The 20,571-nt window shown below is 40.3% G+C and overlaps 2 protein-coding genes across 6 annotated transcripts in view; one reads left to right on the top strand and one right to left on the bottom strand.

The window, feature by feature from the left end:
• CSPP1 (centrosome and spindle pole associated protein 1) overlaps positions 1 to 7,377 on the top strand; it is an 83,615-nt gene extending 76,238 nt beyond the window's left edge. For all 4 annotated transcript variants that reach the window (XM_060243693.1, XM_060243694.1, XM_060243692.1 and 1 more), the window contains 3 exons: positions 525 to 631; positions 2,433 to 2,583; positions 6,438 to 7,377. In XM_060243693.1, the coding sequence (XP_060099676.1) occupies positions 525 to 631; positions 2,433 to 2,583; positions 6,438 to 6,664 (485 nt within the window). In that variant the 3' untranslated portion in view covers positions 6,665 to 7,377. The remainder of the gene's footprint in view (positions 1 to 524; positions 632 to 2,432; positions 2,584 to 6,437) is intronic.
• A 2,977-nt stretch (positions 7,378 to 10,354) lies between these two features.
• ARFGEF1 (ADP ribosylation factor guanine nucleotide exchange factor 1) overlaps positions 10,355 to 20,571 on the bottom strand; it is a 109,068-nt gene continuing 98,851 nt past the window's right edge. For both annotated transcript variants that reach the window (XM_060243672.1, XM_060243671.1), the window contains exons 34-39: positions 19,296 to 19,425; positions 16,512 to 16,651; positions 15,457 to 15,625; positions 14,133 to 14,271; positions 13,089 to 13,206; positions 10,355 to 11,648 (exon numbers count right to left, since the gene is read on the bottom strand). In XM_060243672.1, coding sequence (XP_060099655.1) covers positions 11,484 to 11,648; positions 13,089 to 13,206; positions 14,133 to 14,271; positions 15,457 to 15,625; positions 16,512 to 16,651; positions 19,296 to 19,425 — 861 coding nt within the window. In that variant the 3' untranslated portion in view covers positions 10,355 to 11,483. The remainder of the gene's footprint in view (positions 11,649 to 13,088; positions 13,207 to 14,132; positions 14,272 to 15,456; positions 15,626 to 16,511; positions 16,652 to 19,295; positions 19,426 to 20,571) is intronic.

Genomic DNA, 20,571 nt, shown 5'->3' with positions numbered 1-20,571 from the left:
ACTATAACTGTCCATTACACAACACAGGTTCATAAACCCATCTCTTCATTTTTTATTGAGACTTTAGAGGTAATACAAATAACAAGAATGTTGGTAAGAGTATGAAAATTTGCTTTGCACAGGATCTTTTGACGATGCATTGAATTTTGTTAACAAGATCCAACAGTTATTTTAAGAGGAGTTTGCAAATTGTTGCTACTTTACAACATTCCATGTATAAGATGCACAGAACAAAAGAAACCTGAACATAACAATGTGGTGGCCACATTTGGGGACTGAATCAAAAATATTTTCAGAGTTAGACCAAGATAACGTCCATCTAGTCCAACAATCTTTTGCCTTCAATGACTGGCCAGTTGCTTATGGGAAGCTTACAGGCAAGATCATCAGTGCAGCTTCATGTAGTACTGCATGTTTGAGTCAGAAAAGCAAATACATCTTGGTATACACTGTCTTGAGGGTATTTTATAGAGCTTTTAAAAAAATCCAAGTATGTGCTAAGTTCTGGGATCTTCCTTTTCTAGCTACTGACGGTGAGGCTTTTCCTACTTTAGATGTTCCTCACTTTTCTATGAGTTTCACTCCACCACCACCACTGTCTGCAAGGGAAAGGAGGCGAGAGAAGAACAAGGTAATTGAAATGTCATGGTCCTCCAGCAGGTTGAAGCAGGTCCTATATAAATCTTATTGATACCTATGGGGTTTTAGTTAGTTGCAGTGAACATGTGGTTGGTTTTTGGTGGGACATAAGCACAACTAACTTTGGTTAGGATAGGGTAACATGTCTTTTAAATTTCAGTTTCTCATTGGTTGGTATATGTATTGGATTACTTGCGGATGCCAAGTTTCAAGTGATCCTCATTCCTGAAAAGGTCAATGTGCTGCAGCAGAGGGACAATCATAAGGGATCAGAGTACAAACTCTTTATCCAGCCCTATACCTGGACTTAAAAATAATGAACAGATGTGGGTGTTTAAATGTAAATTCTACTGACAAAATAATGTTGTTGGCCTCCCGCTGCCTTTTAAAGTATTTATTCCTGGAACCGGGACAGAAGCTCCTGAGAAAAATCCAAGGTTGCTGTGTCTCCTGCCTTTTGTTCCATGCTGGAAGAAAGGTGGAATATATAAATAAATACTGCAGCAGCTTAATACCACAGAAGTTTGGCAGAGAGCATAAGAACAAGTGGCAAGTCCATATGACAAGTACATGAACTTGATTTCTCTCACTCTAGTGTGTTTATTCATTCATTAAGAATATTTCTGTGCTGCCTCTCCAGGGAATTTGCCCAAAGCAGTTTATAAAGTAAATAGAAAAAACATAATTAAAAACACATTAAAACCTAGTCAGAACATAAAAAAATAAAATAAGCTCAAAATGAGTTCAAAACAGTTTTCAGGCTAAAACCAAGTTATAGAAGTGTTGCTAAAAATTGTCCCCTTAAATAAAAACCTGGCACCTGAGGGAACAGTGTAGGTGCTTTGTGAACCTCTTTCCACAGGTGAGGTGTTACTGCTGAAAAAGGCCTGTTTCTGGTCTCCATATGCCTCACCGCCAGGTGGGGACAAAGAGAGCAGGGCTTCTGAGGTATATTTTAGCTGGTGGACTGGGAAGAATAGGAGAATGTGGTAATCCTTTAGGTATTCTAGTTTCAAGCCCTAGAGGACCTTAAAAGTCAGAAACAGTGTTTTGAATTGTGCCCAGGAATCAATGGGCAATTTTTTTTTAGAGTGATGTGATACCCCTGCCTCTGACAGTAGCCTGTCTGTCACTTTTAGAAAAGCTGGCGTTTCCAAACCATTTTCAAAGGCAGCACCACATAAAGCATTTTACAGTAATCTAACCAGGATCAGTTTTTTTTAAGCAGGAACGCACAGGAACGCAGTTCTGGCTGGCTTTGTGTCAGGGAGTGTGGCCTAATGTGCAAATGAGTTGCTGCTGGGCTTTCCCTACAAAAACCCTATGCAAAACAATGGGGACATCAGGGGGTGTGGCCTAATATTCAAATGAGTTCCTGCTGGGCCTTTTGTACAATAAAAGCCCTGACCAGGATTATTTAGAGCCTGTATCAACAGTGGCCAGGTCATGTGTTTTGAAAGTTGCCCATAGATCACATATAATTTGAAGCTAATAAAAGGCACTATGTGCAACAGAGGAAGCTTAGGCCTCTACCGCTAGGCCAGGATTAAGTGAAACATCCCCTCCCCAAAAAACAAAACGCAAGCCTGTTCTTTCAGGGGCAGTGCAATTCCCTCCAGAACAGGCTGGTTCCTTAATAAGCAGTTTTGACTGACGTCATTTCAGTCTTGTCTGGACTGAACTTCACTTTCTTTTCAGTTGAAATATCTGTGTTTTGCTTGGGTGAAAATGCCTACAGATTATATAGACCACCTTTTAATGCACTTACTTCTCGTGCTTCTATACATTGGCAGGATGACGTACCTCTTAGATTGACTCCGCCACTCCAGTCTGACAACATCTCTCTGCACTCAGGCTCTAGTCTCAATATAGATCAATTGAAAGCCAGAAATGAAGAACGCTTGCAAAGACTTAATGAACTACAGAAGAAAGCTATTCACATAGGTATGATCCTTTCCTTTCGCTATTTAAAAGAGCAAATATTGACAAAAGCCCAAGCTTCCTACGCAATTACACATCTTATGAAATTCCAGATAAGATGGAAGAATCTAATCCTTAAATATAAAATGAGAAAAGAAGACCTGAATATTCATAGTTGATTGCCAGCAAAAAAGAATGCTTTGCTGTCTTTTCTTAACTGCATATCGAAGTAAATTGGGAGCTTATATATGGACCAAGTTGGTCTCAGGTGGAGTCAAGAGGCCATATTTTAAGCACTGTATTATCATAACAAAGATAAGCAACCGGAGAGGCCAAGGGGACACAAACAGGGAAGTGAAGAGTGAAAAAAACTGCTTCTAACTGCTACAAGCCTCTTCCTTGTTTTGTCTAGATTTCCAGCTTTTAATAGACATTGCCATATCCATGCTAAAGTTTATCCTCCTAGCACTGGAGAGAAATTGTGAAGGATCATGTCCCAATCTATGCATACTGCTCACCACTTCTGATGCACTGTGAGGCATTGGAGAAGAACAAAGGCTAGATGCATATTTTATCTTCTCTTTGCACATAACAGTCCCAGAGCCCAAAGGAGGAAGGGAGGGGAGGGGATGCTGAGGTGGCAGCAGCAGCTCAGCAAGGCTTCTTTTCAGGACTAAAATGACTTGTGCCCTTTTCTTTGTGCCTCCTGCTTCACTGCTGTAGTCTGAAGACCTTTCCCCCCTCCCCCCATTACTAAAACTGTGTCACGCACATCTTACTGTGGCACATGTGCTGCAGGCTTGTTACTCTAAGATTCAACTGGGGATAACTATTGTGTTTAAGATTCTTCTGGTATCACTGCCATATTGCATAGAAGTTAACAAAGATGTTTAAAAGTTTTCCCCACATTGTATATTCTTTCTTGATAGGTTAGCATTTTGTGTCGCCAAAATTTGGACTCATTTTTGACATTTTCTTTGTAGAGAGGAAATGATGGTCAGGGTGAGTAACTGGCCAAATTGGTCTCTTATGTTTTAGATAGATATTAGAAAATGCTCTTTGGAGACCTATATTCCACTGCAGCAGATGCAGTCTCTACAGAAATATGCTTCTGTTCACAGATGAGTTTTTCGAAGTGTGCACAGAACCTTGTTTGTGTTGGGAGGGGGGGCAAAAGTAGTATCCAGCAACTCGTTATCTTGTGTCTGGCCAGGGGAGAAAGCTAGTACACTCTCAGTTTTATCTGTGAACAGAGTAATGTTTTTACAGCCTTCTATGATTCTCTGGATTGGTCTATAGATTGAGATTAATCATTGCTTCCTGAATCTGTTCATAACAGCTGTGTTTATTATTTTTAAAATTATGTTTAGGTTTAAAGCAAAGCCTTCATAGAATTTAGGTGTTTCACTTGCATAGAGTTAACTCTGCAATCCCAAACTTCAAAAGGCACAAATATATATACATGGATTTCCATATGATCACAGGCTCCCACTTTCAATGAAACATCAAGAAATGCATCGTGTGTATACCACAACCCTGCTTTTGAGTCCTTTAAAACAAACAAACAAAACACTTCACTTTCTGAGATGAATGAGGATATTAGTTTGTGTTAGAAAATCACACAAAAATCGTAGGTACAAATGCAGGGTCCTTGTCAAAATGTGACTGCTATTCAAATCTAGTTAAATCTGCACTTTGTGCAGAAGTCCTGGAAATGGGGCAAACTTATACTAAAGAACAATCTATCATAGGGAAGATAGATCTTTCTCTCTCCATATTATACTAGCTCTGAAGCAGTTGGGTACAGGAGCAGGCTAGAAAGATAAAATGGCCCAGGATGGAGCCAGTCAGCCAGCCTGAATTGCTCCTGTAGTGCTAGAAGTCATTGCTTCAGGTGCCACAACTCAGAGCTGACCAGTGATGCCAGCAAAGGATGCCTTGCTCATCTATCGCCTCCTCCTGCACCACTCTCTTTGGCCAAGTCTGAGCCATGTGGCCTCTGCTGCTCAGCTCTGTTTGTTCCTGGCTGCCACCAGCCCCCTAGGACAGTGATCCTCCAGGAATCTGTATGCACCTGTAGGTGAAATGGTCCGGCTGTCCCTGATCAGGTATCAAGTAGCTTATTCTTCACTTTTAAATTGAAAAGTAAATAATACACAAGGAGAAAAATCATTTATAATAAATTTTCCACAGGCAGAAGGGTACTTAATGTTGAATTGGTTGAGAAATGGAATTTTTAAAAATTTTCCTGTTCCACTGCAGACTCCTGCATTGTGCCCAGTGCTGTTCTTGGGGATCCTCTGACTCTTGGTACAGTGTTCTGCGGACCACTTGTGGATCCAGTGGGAGGGGAAAGTTATGGAGTTCTGGTCATATTGCTCTGTAACCTACTAGCGGCGCCAACAGTGTTCCCTCTAAGCTAAGTTAGTGTGAGCTAGCTCAGTTTTGTAGCCTCTGGCTCATACATTTTTGTCTTAGCCCAGGAAAAATGGCTTCACAGCAAACTAATTTATGCAGTAGCTCACAACTTTAATGCCAGAAGCTCATGAAGTAGAATTTTTGCTCACAAGACTCCACAGCTTAGAGGGAGTATGGGGTGCCAACTGAAGAATCATAGAGTTGGAGAAACCTCCAGGGTCATCTAGTCTACCCCCCTGCACATGCAGGAAATTCACAAATACCACCCCCCACCCACAGTGAACCTGCTCCATGTCCAGAAGATGGCAAAAAACCCCTCCAGGTTCTCTGGCAAAACTGGCCTGGGGAAGAATTGCTGCCTGGCCCCAAAGTGGTGTGTAAGAAAGGGCCACAAAAACTAAGCACTGATGCAACCCTTCCTGCCTTTCTTCTCATGATCTGCCTAAGTTCACCGAATCAACATTGCTTCAGTTTTAAAACCTCTGAAGGACAGGCCACCAGGCCCAGCACTAGGGGTTCTGCTACTACCAGCAGACCCCTGTGCCGCACCCCCCCAAGCCCCTTTTTTTGTTATGTGCATGCAGCGCAATGGCATCTCTAGTGATGTCATTGTGCAGGGTGACAGGCGGCACACAAGAGTGCTGCCACACCACTGCTTTCCACCTGCAGCACCTGGCCACTTTCAAGCAGAAAGTAGCGGCCAGGCTATTTGGAGGCTTCCTTGGAAAAATATTGCTGTCTCCAGTTATGGTGCCTCTTATTTCTAATGAGTACTTCTGTTAATGCTAAACATACCAAATAAGGAGCATGTGACAATCGTAAAGCCAACTTAACATACATAGTTGCTTTCAGAGACAGTTAAATAATGCTATGAAGGCTAACTTCTTTTGATATGTTATTTTTAATGTCTTTTCTGTATATAGTGATGAATTTGTCTTAGAATCAGTCCCTTGATGCAAATTCAGTTGCCTGTTATAAAAAGTTTTGAGTAGATTTTGTGTGGAAATAGAAATTATAAAAGTCTAATTCTGTATGCTAACTTTGGATAAGTGGCATGTTATTTTTAAAGTTCCTCTGAATTTTTAAAATTTTCTTACCCTTATATCCTTCAGATCTCTTTAATGTAACAGAGACCTAGGATTAAGACAACTTCTATTGTAGTGTGAAATGCAAAGATCAACTAAGCTAGTCTTGAATAAGTTATATGAGTAGACCAGTTTTTTTACAATTTTTTCAGGGGTTTTTCTGGCAGTAAGTGTGATAATGTGTTTGAATCAACCAATTTCTTTGGTCTTGTATCTCCCAGCTGTCTAGGAGCTCTGTCTTGATACATGGATTATTCCATTTTTGTTTGATCATTCATGCCTGTAGAAGAATCTTGCAAAGTTCAAAAATAACTTGTTGGTGTCCCTATGCCAATAATGTATCTTTGGTATTAAGCTTGGTTTTTCTTCTTCAAGGTGAAGATATTTCTCTGGGAAATGCTGATGACATCCTGAAGCAGTTGCCATCCAAAGATGGCAGAAGACCTAACTCAGTTGACACAGTAGCAACTGAGCCATGGCTGAGACCTGGGACATCTGAAACCCTTAAAAGATTTATGGCTGGGCAGTCAAGTCAGGCTGAGCTTTCTTCTGCTGAGAATGCCCCCTTCAGTTGGCAAGGTCTGTCAACGGCACATGGCTGAATAAATGTGCAATGAACCCTGTTGTGCCTTTCAAAAGAACTCTTATACACTATTGCACTTTGAAATTTTTTAATGTGTGTTGGATCTGTTTTGCTAGCAGAAGTGCTTTATTTGGCAGAGAGCACTTGTTAGCATAATGGATCTAGGGGATCCAATGCCATATACAGAAACAGAGACATTATGAATTCATCAAAAGGCCAGTGAGCTTGTAGTTTGGACAACTGCTGTAGTCCTCTGTGTTCTGATGAACTGTCAGTATATTACTGATAAGATCTAATTTTGGAAATGAAGCCTCCTGCACTAGGTCAGCTTGAAAACTTCAGGTTGAAATAAGACACACAGAAATCTTCATTTAGCTGGATGGCACAAAGGCAAGGTTTTCAGGTTATCCTTGGTACCACTTTTGTTTGGAAATAAATACCTCATGACAAGTACTAGTACAAGATTGTGAAGTACATCATCTCTCAAATAGTGTTGTGACCTGGATTTCTCAAACATATAACTGACACTTGAGCCTAAAGAGATTAAAACTTCACATTACTACTTCATTATTTATTATAAACCTTCTATCTAATCATTTGTTCTAAAATGCTAACTAGTCTGTCCTTTTTAGTGTGGGTCTGTGTGTGTTAATACAAACTTTGTATTAGTAGTATTGAATGTATAACTTATGGTCATGATTTTAAGATTAAAAAACAAATTCTATTTTATTACCTTATGTTTGTGAAGCCGTTTTATAACTTTATTTTAAACATACAACACAAAATGTTGAACTCCAAACTCAGTGAATGTGGGGTAAAATTCAGTTGGCCACTGTATATTTTCAAAGGCCACCTTGCCAGGCAATGCAAGATCCATACATTAGTGATACGAACCATAACTATATAAACTCCAAAGTAATATATTTGTATAAACAAGCTCCTGTCCTCCATTCTTCTTAATGCTACTGTCCATAGTTGTACATGCATCACCAACATAAAGTTTATTGCCTGCTGGTCAAGTTGACCTGATTTAAGAAGTGCAAGTGAACTGTTTACTGGTATGTGAATATGAAATTGCCTGTATGCTTGACACATCCAAGATGCAACCTAGATTTTTCTTACATCAAATGGTGCGTTAATTGCATAGTATTAAAGCTGACTGGGAGAATCACCCCTTTCCTGTCAGTTAAACTTCAGACTTTTAACATAACACTTCTCATTGTGCTCCCCTCCTCCATTTGTGGATAAGGGCGATGGAGAGAGAAGGGACATATTTCTGCAAACTTGCAGATCTCCCCAGACTTGCAGAAAAATATTAATAGTAAGGAAAAAATGGAGGGGATGAGATTAAATCTCCCAGGACAGAGGAGGAGGAGCTTGAGCTGCTACCACCACTTGAACCAGGCCAGAGGAAGCTATGGTGCTGCAGGCTGCTGGACAGCTGAATGAGGGGTGGGTGGAAGATAGGATTCCTCTCCTGTGAGTTGGGAGTCACTCACTGTACTTAGGCTTTAATGAGTGAAATTGAGGAGAGCAAGCAAGGGGACTTGCAAGGGCATCTCATTGTTGTCTCCCCAATTTCCTTTTTTCTTCCCTGAAAGTCCCATAGCCTCATTCCTTCTCCTGTTTCTTTCTCTTCTTCCCACATAGCGATGGAACATTTCTGGAAGTTATGCAATGGGGGAATTTTTTTCCTGAAAAAAAAAAGATGGGAAAAATCGAAATATATGGAATACTTATTGTCTTATCCTAAACTAATTTTATTGCTTTAACTTAAAATGCATCATTGGATGTTTATGGAATTATTATTTTGTGTGTGCGCATGCCTGGAAGTCATGGCTAACTTCTGGTGACCCCTAGTGGGGCTTGGATGTTTCGGAGAGGTGGCTTGCTTGCCTTGCACCCCGGCCCTGGACTTCCTTGGAGATCTCCCATCCAAGTACTTACCAGGGTCCCTGCTCAGCTTCTGAGAACTGACAAGATCAGGCTTGCCTGGGCTATCCAGGTCAGGGTGACATTTATGGAATTTAAACATTATAAATGCCTTATTACTGTACAAGCATAATTGCAAATATACTCAGTACTTAAAAGGAAACTGCAAGATGATGCACCCTATTCCATCTTAGCACATGTACCTTAATTTTTGCTCTCTGGTTAGAGAGTTCTCAATGAAAATTCAGATTTTTCCTCAGGTTTTGGTCGTAGTTTCTGCTCTACCTCCTTCTGATCTCTCTTCCCCTCCCCCCAGCTGTAACAATTTAGGGCAATAGCTACTTTTTACCCAGTCTGTGGTTATGTCACAGCAGTTTGAGGAAAAGATGAAAAGATAACCACAAGTCATGTCAGAAGGACAACAGAAAGTGAATCACTATGGAAAAACAACAAGAGCCCTGCTTTTCCCCTCGATTAGCATATTGGAGTTAAGAGCAGTATATGTATGCCTGTTGTGAAATTAATGAAACTAAAGGCCTCATCTCCCCCCCCCCCCCCCCCAAATTGTTTTTTTCTGGGTCTTTACATCTTTGTTCTCACCCACCAAGCATCTTATCTGCTCCCTGCCCTTCAGCTATATTTATTCTTCCACTTTTCCACAATGGGGACCCAAAAGCAGCTTACATCATTCTCTTCACCTTCCATTTTATCCTCACAACAAGTAGGTGAAGTAGGTTAGGCTAAGAGTGTGTGAGTCACCCAAGGGCACCCAGCAAGCTTCAATGGTAAAGTGGAGATTCAGACCTGGGTCTTTCCAGTCTGAAATGCTAATCACACTTGCTTTTGTGGAGTGGCTGCTGGGCATGGCCCTAATGAGTCTCTCCCTCAAAGGCTGGCAATACTGTTGTGGTTGCCTAGCAACCCCCACAACAGCTGCTGAGAGGTAATTCAGGAGTTGCAGGAACAGCTTCTATTAGTGTGTGTGGGGGGGTTATTCACCCCTGTTCATGAGGGTTTTAAAAAAGATTTTTCTACAAATCTGTTTTTTTCATATTTACAGAGAGATCTATCTTGTCTGTTCATAGCTGCAATGTCCAGTTTTAAGTATCCGCAGAAGGGGTCCTATTAAGATATATTGATGGATGATTTAGATATTGATGGATTTAGGTATGCTGATGGATTTTTTTTCAGCTCTGGCCAAGCTAGAAGGCCCTGCATAATTTACATCTTCTCTCTTTCCATGTCACTCATTCCTGGTAAGGAAATTGTGTAAAAAGTAATGACAGCTTCTCAGGCACAGCAATGAAAAGGAAAGCTAAGAATGATAAAATAGATTATCCGCTTTTTCCTCTTTATTGGTTAGCGCCAATAAGGATTTATAATATACTGTGACATGATGATTAAGCCCTTCCTCACATACCAAGATAATAATTGCTTTGGGGAAATATAGGTCTCTCAGAAGTACCGTTATTACCCTCCATTCACATTTGGTTAGGATCATGAAGACCTTTATTACCTCCTCAACTTGTGCGCATACACTGAAGCCCTAGGCTGAATAATAGCTCTGTGTAGCTGCAATTAAAACCACAGACGATTATTGCTACCTACTTTAGTCATATTCTCTCACACCTGCCAGAAAAACTCCCACTTAATAAACTTTATAAAAATTTCAAATGTGAGGGCACTGACTGGCCATGTCCTTGCTCCCATATACTTTGTCTTAAAACTAAAACATAACAAATAGTTTTACGTTACATTGGTTTTGATTGCACCGATGAAAGAATTCAAAAACTTTATTGACCTATAACCTGATTAGAATGCCAGATGAGAACCAATATTGTACAGAAAGTTGTACAGAATTTACATAGAAAACTTTACATAGCTGTACCATATACATTTTTCCATCTGAAAAAATTTTCTACATCCACTGTAAGACAGAATGCTTGACAATCTTTTCTTTAACCATCAGAGCACAATTCACAGTATGAATACATTTCCAATAAATTTAAAACCATCCCCAAACCATGCCAGATTTGTTACTTGAATATATTCAACATTAAATTCTGTACATAGAGTGAAATCTACATCAAACAACAACAAAAAAGTGATAGCAGACAAAACGTAGACCTGTTTGCAGTGATTCAAGTTCCAGTCCTGAAGGATCATTGTGATGGCTTATTATATTTAAAAGCCCTATCACAGGTATATTACAAACAGTTGTCAGTTGTGATATTTTTGATAAAAGTCAGCAAGACTAACTTTTAGGAAACAGACAAAATCACAACTCAAATTCAAACTAGTGCATTTGGTAAACAAACTTATGGGCCTATATAGTAAATGATACAGAAATAAAATAATGCAGGAAGAACTGTATAGTGTTTAGAACTTTATATTACAGACCTGCATCTCTATACATTTTTTTCACAGAAAGATGATTACCTACATCCCAGGCAGCCTGAGTGTGCAAAGAAAAAAAATATCCAGAATAAGAATTCCACATAGTTCCTAGATCTTTTATCATGAGCAATATTTTTCTGACTTTCAAAATACAGCTCTCCTGAGTTGTACTTCTGTAGAAGTTCAAACTTTTTAATTTGTTAGTTCTTTGGGTACACCCATCATAAACACCTTTTGATATATATTGATCTATATATCACTGCCTAGAAAAGTAAAAGGGGTATCACAGGCCAGGCTGGCAATAAGACTGTTAAAACTGGCTCTGTGCTCAACACAAGCCAGATCAAAGATGGGGGGAGAAAATCACCCGGAGAACTAGAGTGTTGCAAGCCTAAATTACAGCTCTGTCCTGTACTGTGAACCCATAGATGCACATTGCCAATACAAAGAAACTCCTTACAGACATCCAGTGCAAGTTTACTTGGTCCTTTGTTTTGTTATCCACACTTTTACTGCTTAGCTGTTCTCATCTCTTGATCAGATGGTTGGGATATTTGAAAAACTATCCCAATTCGTAGAAAGAACCTCCGCAAGACAGCTCGAAGTTCAGGAATCAGATCAAACTGCATTATTTCACACAGGAGGGGATAATAGAATGATGCATGAGCTTTGAACTGTTAAGAAAAAAACAGAAATGATTTCTCAGTCATTCAAGTACAGAGGGCAGAGAATAATATTTAATACAACATCTACTTAGCCCTTTCCACACATTATTCAGTTGCAGTCTATACCCAACAACTTTATACATTAGATAAATATTGTATCCATACTGCTATTGGGGCAATTAAGGGTGGCTTGCTGAAAGCCTCCTAGTAGTTCATTGCACAGCATACATTCAAACCAGAGAGTTCCTGTTTCATAGGTATGTCTTAGGTATTACCAGGGCTTTTTTGTAGCAAGAACTCCTTTGCCTATTAGGCCACTCACCCCTGATGTAGCCAATCCTCCTGGAGCTTACAGGGCCTACTGTAAACTCAAGGAGGATTGGCTACATCAGGGCGTGTGGCCTAATATGCAAAGGAGTTCCTACTACAAAAAAAGGCCTGGGTATTACACTATACCTGTGAAGCCTCAGGATGCTCAGAGAATTTGCACACTACCCTATACCACAGAGGCTTCAGAGGGCCTTGCATCAGGTACACCTTGGTGTAACATGAACTATATTCTGTATAATGCCTAAGAATCAAGATATATTGTATGTACATGATAATATCCTGGGGCTGCTTCCACATGGAGACAATTCTTGTAGTTCTCCCTGCATTTAGTTTTCTGCAAATACAAAGGAATTCACAGAAGTGACAAAGCAGTCACAGGTACATTTTTTCTGCACTTTCTTTGCCATATCCTTTCTTGGTTGCCATTTCACCCTGTCACTGGAAGCTTTTTTCTAAGCTGTAAAAAACCCCAGTAATAACTACCTTGCTATAACTTTATATTACTATATTTAAGACAAAAAAGAAGAGGTTGGATTTATACTCTGCCCTTCACTCGGAGTCTCAGAGCAGCTTACAGCCTCCTTTCCCTTCCCCTCCCCACAACAGGCACCCTGTGAGAGAAGTGGGGCTGGGAGAGCTCCGAGAGAACTATGACTGACCCTATGTCACTCAGCAGGTGCATGTGGAGGAGTGGGGGATCAAACCCGGTTCTCCAGATTAGAATTCACCACTCTTAACCACTACACCAAAATGGAATAAATGCACTAGTTCCCAGGTTTTATTTTTAAGAAGTAAATCTTTAGCCCTTTTGATTGTCAAGGGATAATATTTCTTACATCTCTGCAACCAAAAGAGTTTTATTTTTGAAAAATAAAAGCTAGGGATAAGCACAATATACCATTATAATGTTGTAGTGTTATGACACTGATTTTTCAAAGGCCCCCTAAGACCACTAGTGGTGGTGAGAGGGAGAAATGGGGTTGCCGGGGATGAGGTAAAGAAAATGGTAGGATTGGACTTGAAAATTATTTTCTCACTTTGCAATCTGCCAAAATAGCATTCTACTATGAGGCCTGGAAGCAGTTTTTAATCCCCAACCAATTCTAGATTTTTACTCACCCGATCATCACTTATCTTTAGGACCTTGGTCAAGAATAAAAGTAACAGGCTAGTCCAAGCTTCCCGGTGACTTTCTGATGTCAAAGTCAGGAAGTAACTGAGAGCTTCACTGCAAACACTGTAAACAACATACCAGTAGGAGAGAAAGTTCAAGTATGTGAACGTGCTGTAGCAAGAGACTGTCATTTCAGTTAATAAAAGGCAATAAAACACTAGATGAGAATAGTGGTATATTTGGAAAGTGGATCCAATTAGTCCTCTCCAAGACTAAGGCATTAAAGACAACTTCATAGGATCAGGGGCTTTGTAGGTTTCCCATGGTAAACTGTGAATGTGGGGGGACATTTTCTCCCATATGGAACATGCTACATTTTGATGGAGTAAATGGAAACACTAACTACAGAAAAATTTTTTTGCAATTGAATCACTTTGAAGGGACACAGCCCTGTCTCAGAAAAGGCTGTGACTCTGGAGAAACAGTACAGGAAGTAGCTTAGCAGCTCCTAAAAATGTGCTTGAAGATGCCTTACACTGAATCAGACCATTGGTCTATCAGCTGCCCAGGGTCTCAGGTAGAGGTATTTCACATCACCTACTATCCAAGAGAACCAGGACTTCCTGCATGCAAAGTAGGTATTCTACCACTGAGCCATGGCTTCACATGACATTTAGATGGGTGCAGAGAAGAAACAGAAAGCCCAAATAACCCAGAGGAATGGAAGTAGCAATCACTATTAAAAACAGCAAAGTGTGTGTAATCATAAGACTCATGGCAAAATGAGAAAAAAAAACATATATATTTATGATCACTTTTGTATCTGGTGATTCACATGTTACTAAGCATACTCCTAACAGAATGGAAACATGATTAAGCAAAACTATGTAAGGGTAACTCATGATTTTGAACCACTGCTGCTGAGCCTTTCTATGGAAGAGAACTGAAAGACCATCTCTTCCTGGGCAAAAATGTTAACCTAGATTCATACCACATTGCTCAAACGCAGATTAGCACAGCTAAATGAAATGCAGATTAGCACAGCTTACTTCAACAACCGCCGCTGTACTTCCTCCCACGCATCTCTGCGGCTTTCATCCATATACATACGGAAAAGAATGCGCAACCCACAGGCAAGACTACTGGTCTCCTGTTTCAGTAGATTGGGCTTAGATTTTCCTTTAAAACCTGTCAAAATAGTACAACCATACAGATATAATTGTCTTCATCTGAAAACCTGCTTTGGAATAATGTGTCTCTGAGGAAGGGGGGAGGATTAGAAACAGATACAAAAGGTATTAGATAGGATACTCAGAGTACCTATCCTCTTTGTTCAGGCGGCTGACAATGGATAAGATTGTGTCTATGTTTAAAAAAAAGTGGCAGTGACTAGATGCTGATAATGATAAAATCTGAGCATGGGGGTATTTTGGCTGTTTGAATTAAGAGGTTTAACTACACATAAAATGTAGGGTCGGGATTGCCCAACACAGTTTTGAGGCTGACAGGCAGAAGTCAGGAACAGGAATACTTATTTTTGAAGGGCCTGTGATTCAGATTGGGACCATGTTGCAGGGGGCAAAGCCTGAAGCCACACTGCAAGGGGCTTCAAGGCTTTTGTCCCACACTGGTTTCCCAATCCAAAATGGCCCCAGGGGCATTATTTGTCCTGCTTTTTTGGGGGGGGGCATGCTGCACATATACTGATGGCCAATGCAGTGTTCATTATATCATATTTATTTTATGATTGGATTTATATCCAACCCTCCCTGCAAACAGGTTCAGGGTGGGTCACAAGAGATTAAAATACACACCTAGTAATAAATCTAAATAACGACACAGATCTATACTAGTTAAAATTCCTAAAAATAACAACAACCAGCAGAAAATTCCACTTTCTAGTATCCACAGGTGCCTCCGGTGCTGGGCATATGCTGACAAAGGTAAGGACCCACTTAGCAGATGCCATGAGGATCTCTAAAAAGGGCAGTTCACCCAGGCTGTATAGGCAGGGGAGGTCAGAAAATTTAGTAGTTGATGAAATTTTTACTGCAACCACATTCCAATATAATAATGTAATCTTCTTCTCACTATGGGCTCTATGCAGAGCAAAAAATGGAGTCTTCTAGAGTTAAGATTTTGGGTGCTAGCTTGGGCCAATCTAAGCCAAGGGTACAATTACCCACCCCTTCCTGTTCAGTTATCTTTTTTCTCTATTACAGCACAGGAATATAAAATTATCTCTTTTCTTCCGCTTGAATTTTTTCTCTAGTTTTTCTACTTGGTGATTATGCAGGCATATAATTCAAAAGCAACCCTAATGAAATACTGTAAAGTAATATTTTTAAAAAGTCAAGTGTTCATAAGACTTACCTGCTTTCCACAGAGCAGTTCTTTGCTCATTGTTTGAATTGAAAGCCTTAGCAAATTTGTGAGATTCCAGCAAGCAATCCAACAGCTTGAACAACTGCTGAGACGTTAAAAAGCAATACATTCCTTGATCTTGTGTATCCACATGAACATTAAAGTCTACTGCATCCCTCTTTAAAGAAAGAAGAAGGATTTCATGTTCACTATAGGTGCCCATTTTTAATTATTATAATTCAAACTTTATAATACCTGTCAAAATATAAACTGTGATAAAACTACACTGTATAAACTTAAAATTGTATTTGAAAATAGAAAATGCAGGCAGCTGTGCTGACCCACAAACAAAAATCTAGACAAGAAAACCATCACAAAGCAGTGACAACGTTTTCCATTTCCTAGAAAACTTTTTCACACTGAATGCGAAGCAAAATGAAAAAGGAGAAATAGGAAGATACAAATATATTTACAGGCATGCTCAACAGCCGAAGTCTGCAGACAGAAATAGCCTTATGATAGAGCACAAGAGGCATAATGTGGATTTAATTAAGTTAGGCAGTGCTGGGTGCTAAAAAAGATCTCACGAAGCAGTCCATAAAATGGACTGTTGCAGCAGAAAAAGTATAGCACGATATATTTGTGCCAAACTTAAACCAACTCTTACAATATAAGGATAAGTTTTGTTTTTTTGCTGGAAATTATAGATTCCTTCTGGCAGAAAATGGAATCCAAGACCTAAGAATGGAATCATTTCTTCATCATCATCATCAGAAGAAGATATTGGATTTATATCCCGCCCTCCACTCCGAAGAGTCTCAGAGCGGCTCACGATCTCCTTTACCTTCCTCCCCCACAACAGACACCCTGTGAGGTGGGTGGGGCTGAGAGGGCTCTCACAGCAGCTGTCCTTTCAAGGACAACCTCTGCCAGAGCTATGGCTGACCCAAGGCCATGCTAGCAGGTGCAAGTGGAGGAGTGGGGAATCAAACCCGGTTCTCCCAGATAAGAGTCCGCACACTTAACCACTACACCAAACTGGCTCTCCATCCAACTGTACTAACCTGTGCTGCAGCTAGATTCTCTGCATCTTCCTTTTTACTGGTTGCTGGGAAGAATACAATGTTGTCAATAGTTTGAATGAGTTCCAGTTGCACAACACATTTGATCAACAGAGCACCGAACAGTTTCTGGTCTGGGAATTCTAAAAAAAGAAAGAAAGGAAGAATATGAGCAGTAAATAAATTATTTACGGTTAGGACAAACTGTAAAACGTTTTTAAAGATCAGATTGTTCCTTTAAATATTCTGTTAAGATCCTCAAGAAACTTTCATATATACTGGTAAGACACATTACTATGGGATGGATTTTACCATTTTTTTCTGCTTGTCAAAAAAAAAGGAACAATCCCTTTTGACAACTGAAAAAATTATGCTGAGTTGTTGGATCTGGGTGAGTTGTGAGATCTGGCCTCAGAGCATTGGTTAAGAGCCAATATAGATGCATCTTGAGGCTTACAGAATGAAATACAGAGTTGGACATATTGATAACTATCTTACCCCAAACCTCTGGACAATGTAATTCAGCAGCTTCATGTAAACACTGAAGAGCATGGGTGACAAAATGGAACCTTAAGGCAATGCACAACCTGTTACTTCTGCTCCTCCTATGGAAAATCTGAGTCATATCTAACTTGAAAAGATTGAAACAACAGAAGGTCAACTCCATATTCCAACAATGAATGCAGATGGAATGGTCAGCTGTATCAAAGGCCACTGACAGATGACTGTCCACAAGTATAACCAAACCTGTCCTGGTTCTGAACTCAGATCTGAAACCAAACTATAATGGGTCAAGGAACCCTTAAAGTTTCTATACCATTTCATGCTCTAGAACAGGGGTGTCAAATATATGGCCCAAGAGACATATCTGTCCCCCACAGGGCTCCAATCTGGCCCACCAAGCAACTGGCCCTTTGCTGCTTCCTACTTCCTGTTTCTCGCATTGCAGCTCTTTTTGCTCAGTCTCTCCTATTTCCTGCTTTGCAGGAGAGAGCAAGAAAGCCTTCCCTTGATTGACTGAGAGAGGAGGAGGAAAAGTCAGAGAAAAGCCTTCCCTTGATTGGCTGAGGGCTCCTTCCCCTCCTCTGGGGAGGGAGGAGAAGGGAAAGAGTCAGAGAAAGAAGGAGAAAAAATAGTGTCCTGAGGTTGCAGACCAACAACATTTTATTTCAGGTGTAAGTTTTTGTGTGCAAGCACACTTCTTCAGAGAGGGAGAGGGTGGGGAAGAGTGGAGGGAGGGAAAGAGCCAGAGAGAGAGAGCAAATGGAGTCCCCTGTTTAAGACCAACAGTAGTTTATTCCTGGTATAGGTTTTGTGTGCAAGCACACTTATTCTTCAAAGAGAGAGGGGAAAAAGGGGGAGGGAAAGAGCCAGAGACAGCAAGCCAGAGAGAGAAAGATACTCCCCTTTCCATTTCTTACAGATGGGGGAGAAGAAATCTAACAGCACATTCTTAGTGGAAGCAAACAAGAGTTCAGCAGCACCTTAACAACTAACAAAATTTGTGGCAGGGCATGAGATTTCATGAGCCACTGCCCACTTTTTCTATACAGCTAGATAAGAATGTAAGTCCATCTGTCATTATATCTTGGTGAAGTGATTTCAGACACCAAATGACAATAGCAGGCATTGGTAATGAGAGAAGAAACCTAGGTTTCAGTTCAGTCCGGGAGGATTTATTGCCTTGAACTTCAGGCGCAATTCAGCAGTCTCTCTTTCTAATCTCCCTCGAAAATTCCTTTGTAAGAGAACTGCTCCTCTTAAAACAGCAGTAGATGTTGTGGAGGGTTAAAATGTTTCCCCGCTGGTTTCTGAATGTTGTGGTTTCTTATAGCAGTAGAAAAGAGCAAGAGTCTAGTAGCAACTTAAAGTCTAACAACATTTGTGGTAGGGTATATTCTTTCGTGACTAACTCCTCACTTCTTCAGACTTATTTCCATTTATTCTTTGCATTCTCCTGGACCAAACTGAGACTTAAGTTTCCTGTCTCATTGCCAGTGCTGATATCTCCATGCCTACTACCCATCTGCATATTGCACCAAATCTAATCAAGCCTATTATTGCCATACAGCATCTGAAATAATCTTTATAAAGTTTATATCTCTGATACCTTGTTACAGTTTATAGCATACGCAGCCTGGCCTGACAAAGTGATATTTATGTCAGATTTGGCCCTCATAACAAATGAGTTCAACACCCCTGTTCTAGAAACTTCCACAATAATGGCAACAACAACATGATGCAATACACTACAAGACAGCATGGTCACAGGCTGCCATTAAACCAAATGGCAGTGGTATAATTTTAAAGTATGGCAACATAACATAAAACACAACCCAGCTGACATCTATCTGATATGTGTACAACTCAATTTCACCTAATTACTGAAATCCAAGAGGTACAAGGCATTTTATGGTATAGCTGTTTTTGGGGCAAGATGTTCTCATTCTTGAAGAATTAGTATTTTTATTTTAAACAACCGTTCTTCAGATCCAAAAGGGTTTCCAAGGAGCTGGCTTGTGGTGCTCTCCCTCCTTTCTGAGATCAGCACTAGAAAACAATCCCAAAATCTCCAGGAAACATTAAGAGAGAGAAACACAGTGGAACACATTAGAAGACCCAGCAGGTAAGAAAGATGAAAGAGGAAAATTGTGCTGCTTGACCAAAAGTACTTCTCTGCCCCAGTCGGACTCATTGGATCAAAGTCCATCTAGCTGTTCAGAGGGTCCTGATATAATAAACACCTCTCCTTAAGGAACAGCTTTTCTTCCTTAAGGAAACACTCACTTGCTGTAGGTTTGTTTTTGCTGACCTCCTCACTTGCTGTTGGCCCTACAATGGGCTGAAACTGGCTTCTATCTGAAGGTCTTGGTTGTACAGAATCATGGATATCAACAGATTTCTGTGATACTGTATCCTGAAAGAGAGATAAATAATATTACCTCAACAAGGAGGCTACTGCCAATTATAGGAGCTCAGAGTGATACAAACGTAACATTTTTAAATTAATATGTGTAAATTAGATGTGGCTCTTTTGCTCATGATATATTTTAACATGACTCCGAATAGTAAACATTTTCTTCATCCTAGCAGAACAAGACCAAACAGACTTTAGTTGTATGCACATTATGAGATTCCAATGGCAAGCACGGCTAAAGAGGCAATTTTAAATTCAACCACATGAAGACTACTCCACCCAGTGAGACAATCATTTTAAGCAATTCAGCATGTGGTACTGTCCTCCTCATACAGTTGCAGCAAGGCCTTTTATTCTTGAAAACTGCATATGTTAATGCAGCATCACATGGATTTTTAAAGCTTACTGTCCTGTGTGGTGCTTTCCCTGTGCAATTAGGCAATACACTAAGAAGGAATATTGCATTTATTTTTAGTTACATGTTTCTGTGTACCATGTGGATTTTTTTACTACCTTGATTTTTAAAGGAAAGTTAAATATGAATATGTTTACAGGGCATGCGTAAAGATCAGGACTTTTTTCATAGCAAGAACTCTTTTGCATTTTAGGCCACACACCCCTGATGTAGCCAATCCTCCAAGAGCTTACACAGGGTGTCAAACATGCAGCCCAGGGGCCGAATCAGCCCCCTGGAGGGCTTCTATCAGGCTCCCGAGCAACTGGCTGTTGTCTGCTTCCTTCTCCCTCTCTCTTCCTTCCTTCTGCATCACAACTTGCTTTGTCAGGCTTGCTCAATCACACAGGAACTATTGAGCAAAGCCTCTGTTTTCTTCATTAGTTGAGGTTCCTCCCTTGGGGAGGAATGGGGGAGGGATAGCTTGCTTTGCCAGGCTCTCTCAATAGCACATCAGAGCTACAGAGTCAAAACCTCCCTTCTATTGGCTAAGGCTCCTCCCCCTCCTGGTCACTTGGGGAATGAAGGAAAGAGCAAGAGCTTCCTTTGCCCAGTCCCCTGGATCACACGGGAGAGATACAAAGAAAGCACCTTTAAGACAAACAAGTGCTAATGTTTTAAACATGTTTTATTTTAAGTTTTAAAAAAATCTTTGTGATTGTCTGTGTCCTTTATAAAGTTTATATCTCTGC

The sequence above is a fragment of the Heteronotia binoei genome, chromosome 7 (assembly GCF_032191835.1).
Source record: "Heteronotia binoei isolate CCM8104 ecotype False Entrance Well chromosome 7, APGP_CSIRO_Hbin_v1, whole genome shotgun sequence".
Lineage (NCBI taxonomy): Eukaryota > Metazoa > Chordata > Lepidosauria > Squamata > Gekkonidae > Heteronotia > Heteronotia binoei.
This window is presented reverse-complemented; position numbering and strand designations above follow the sequence as displayed.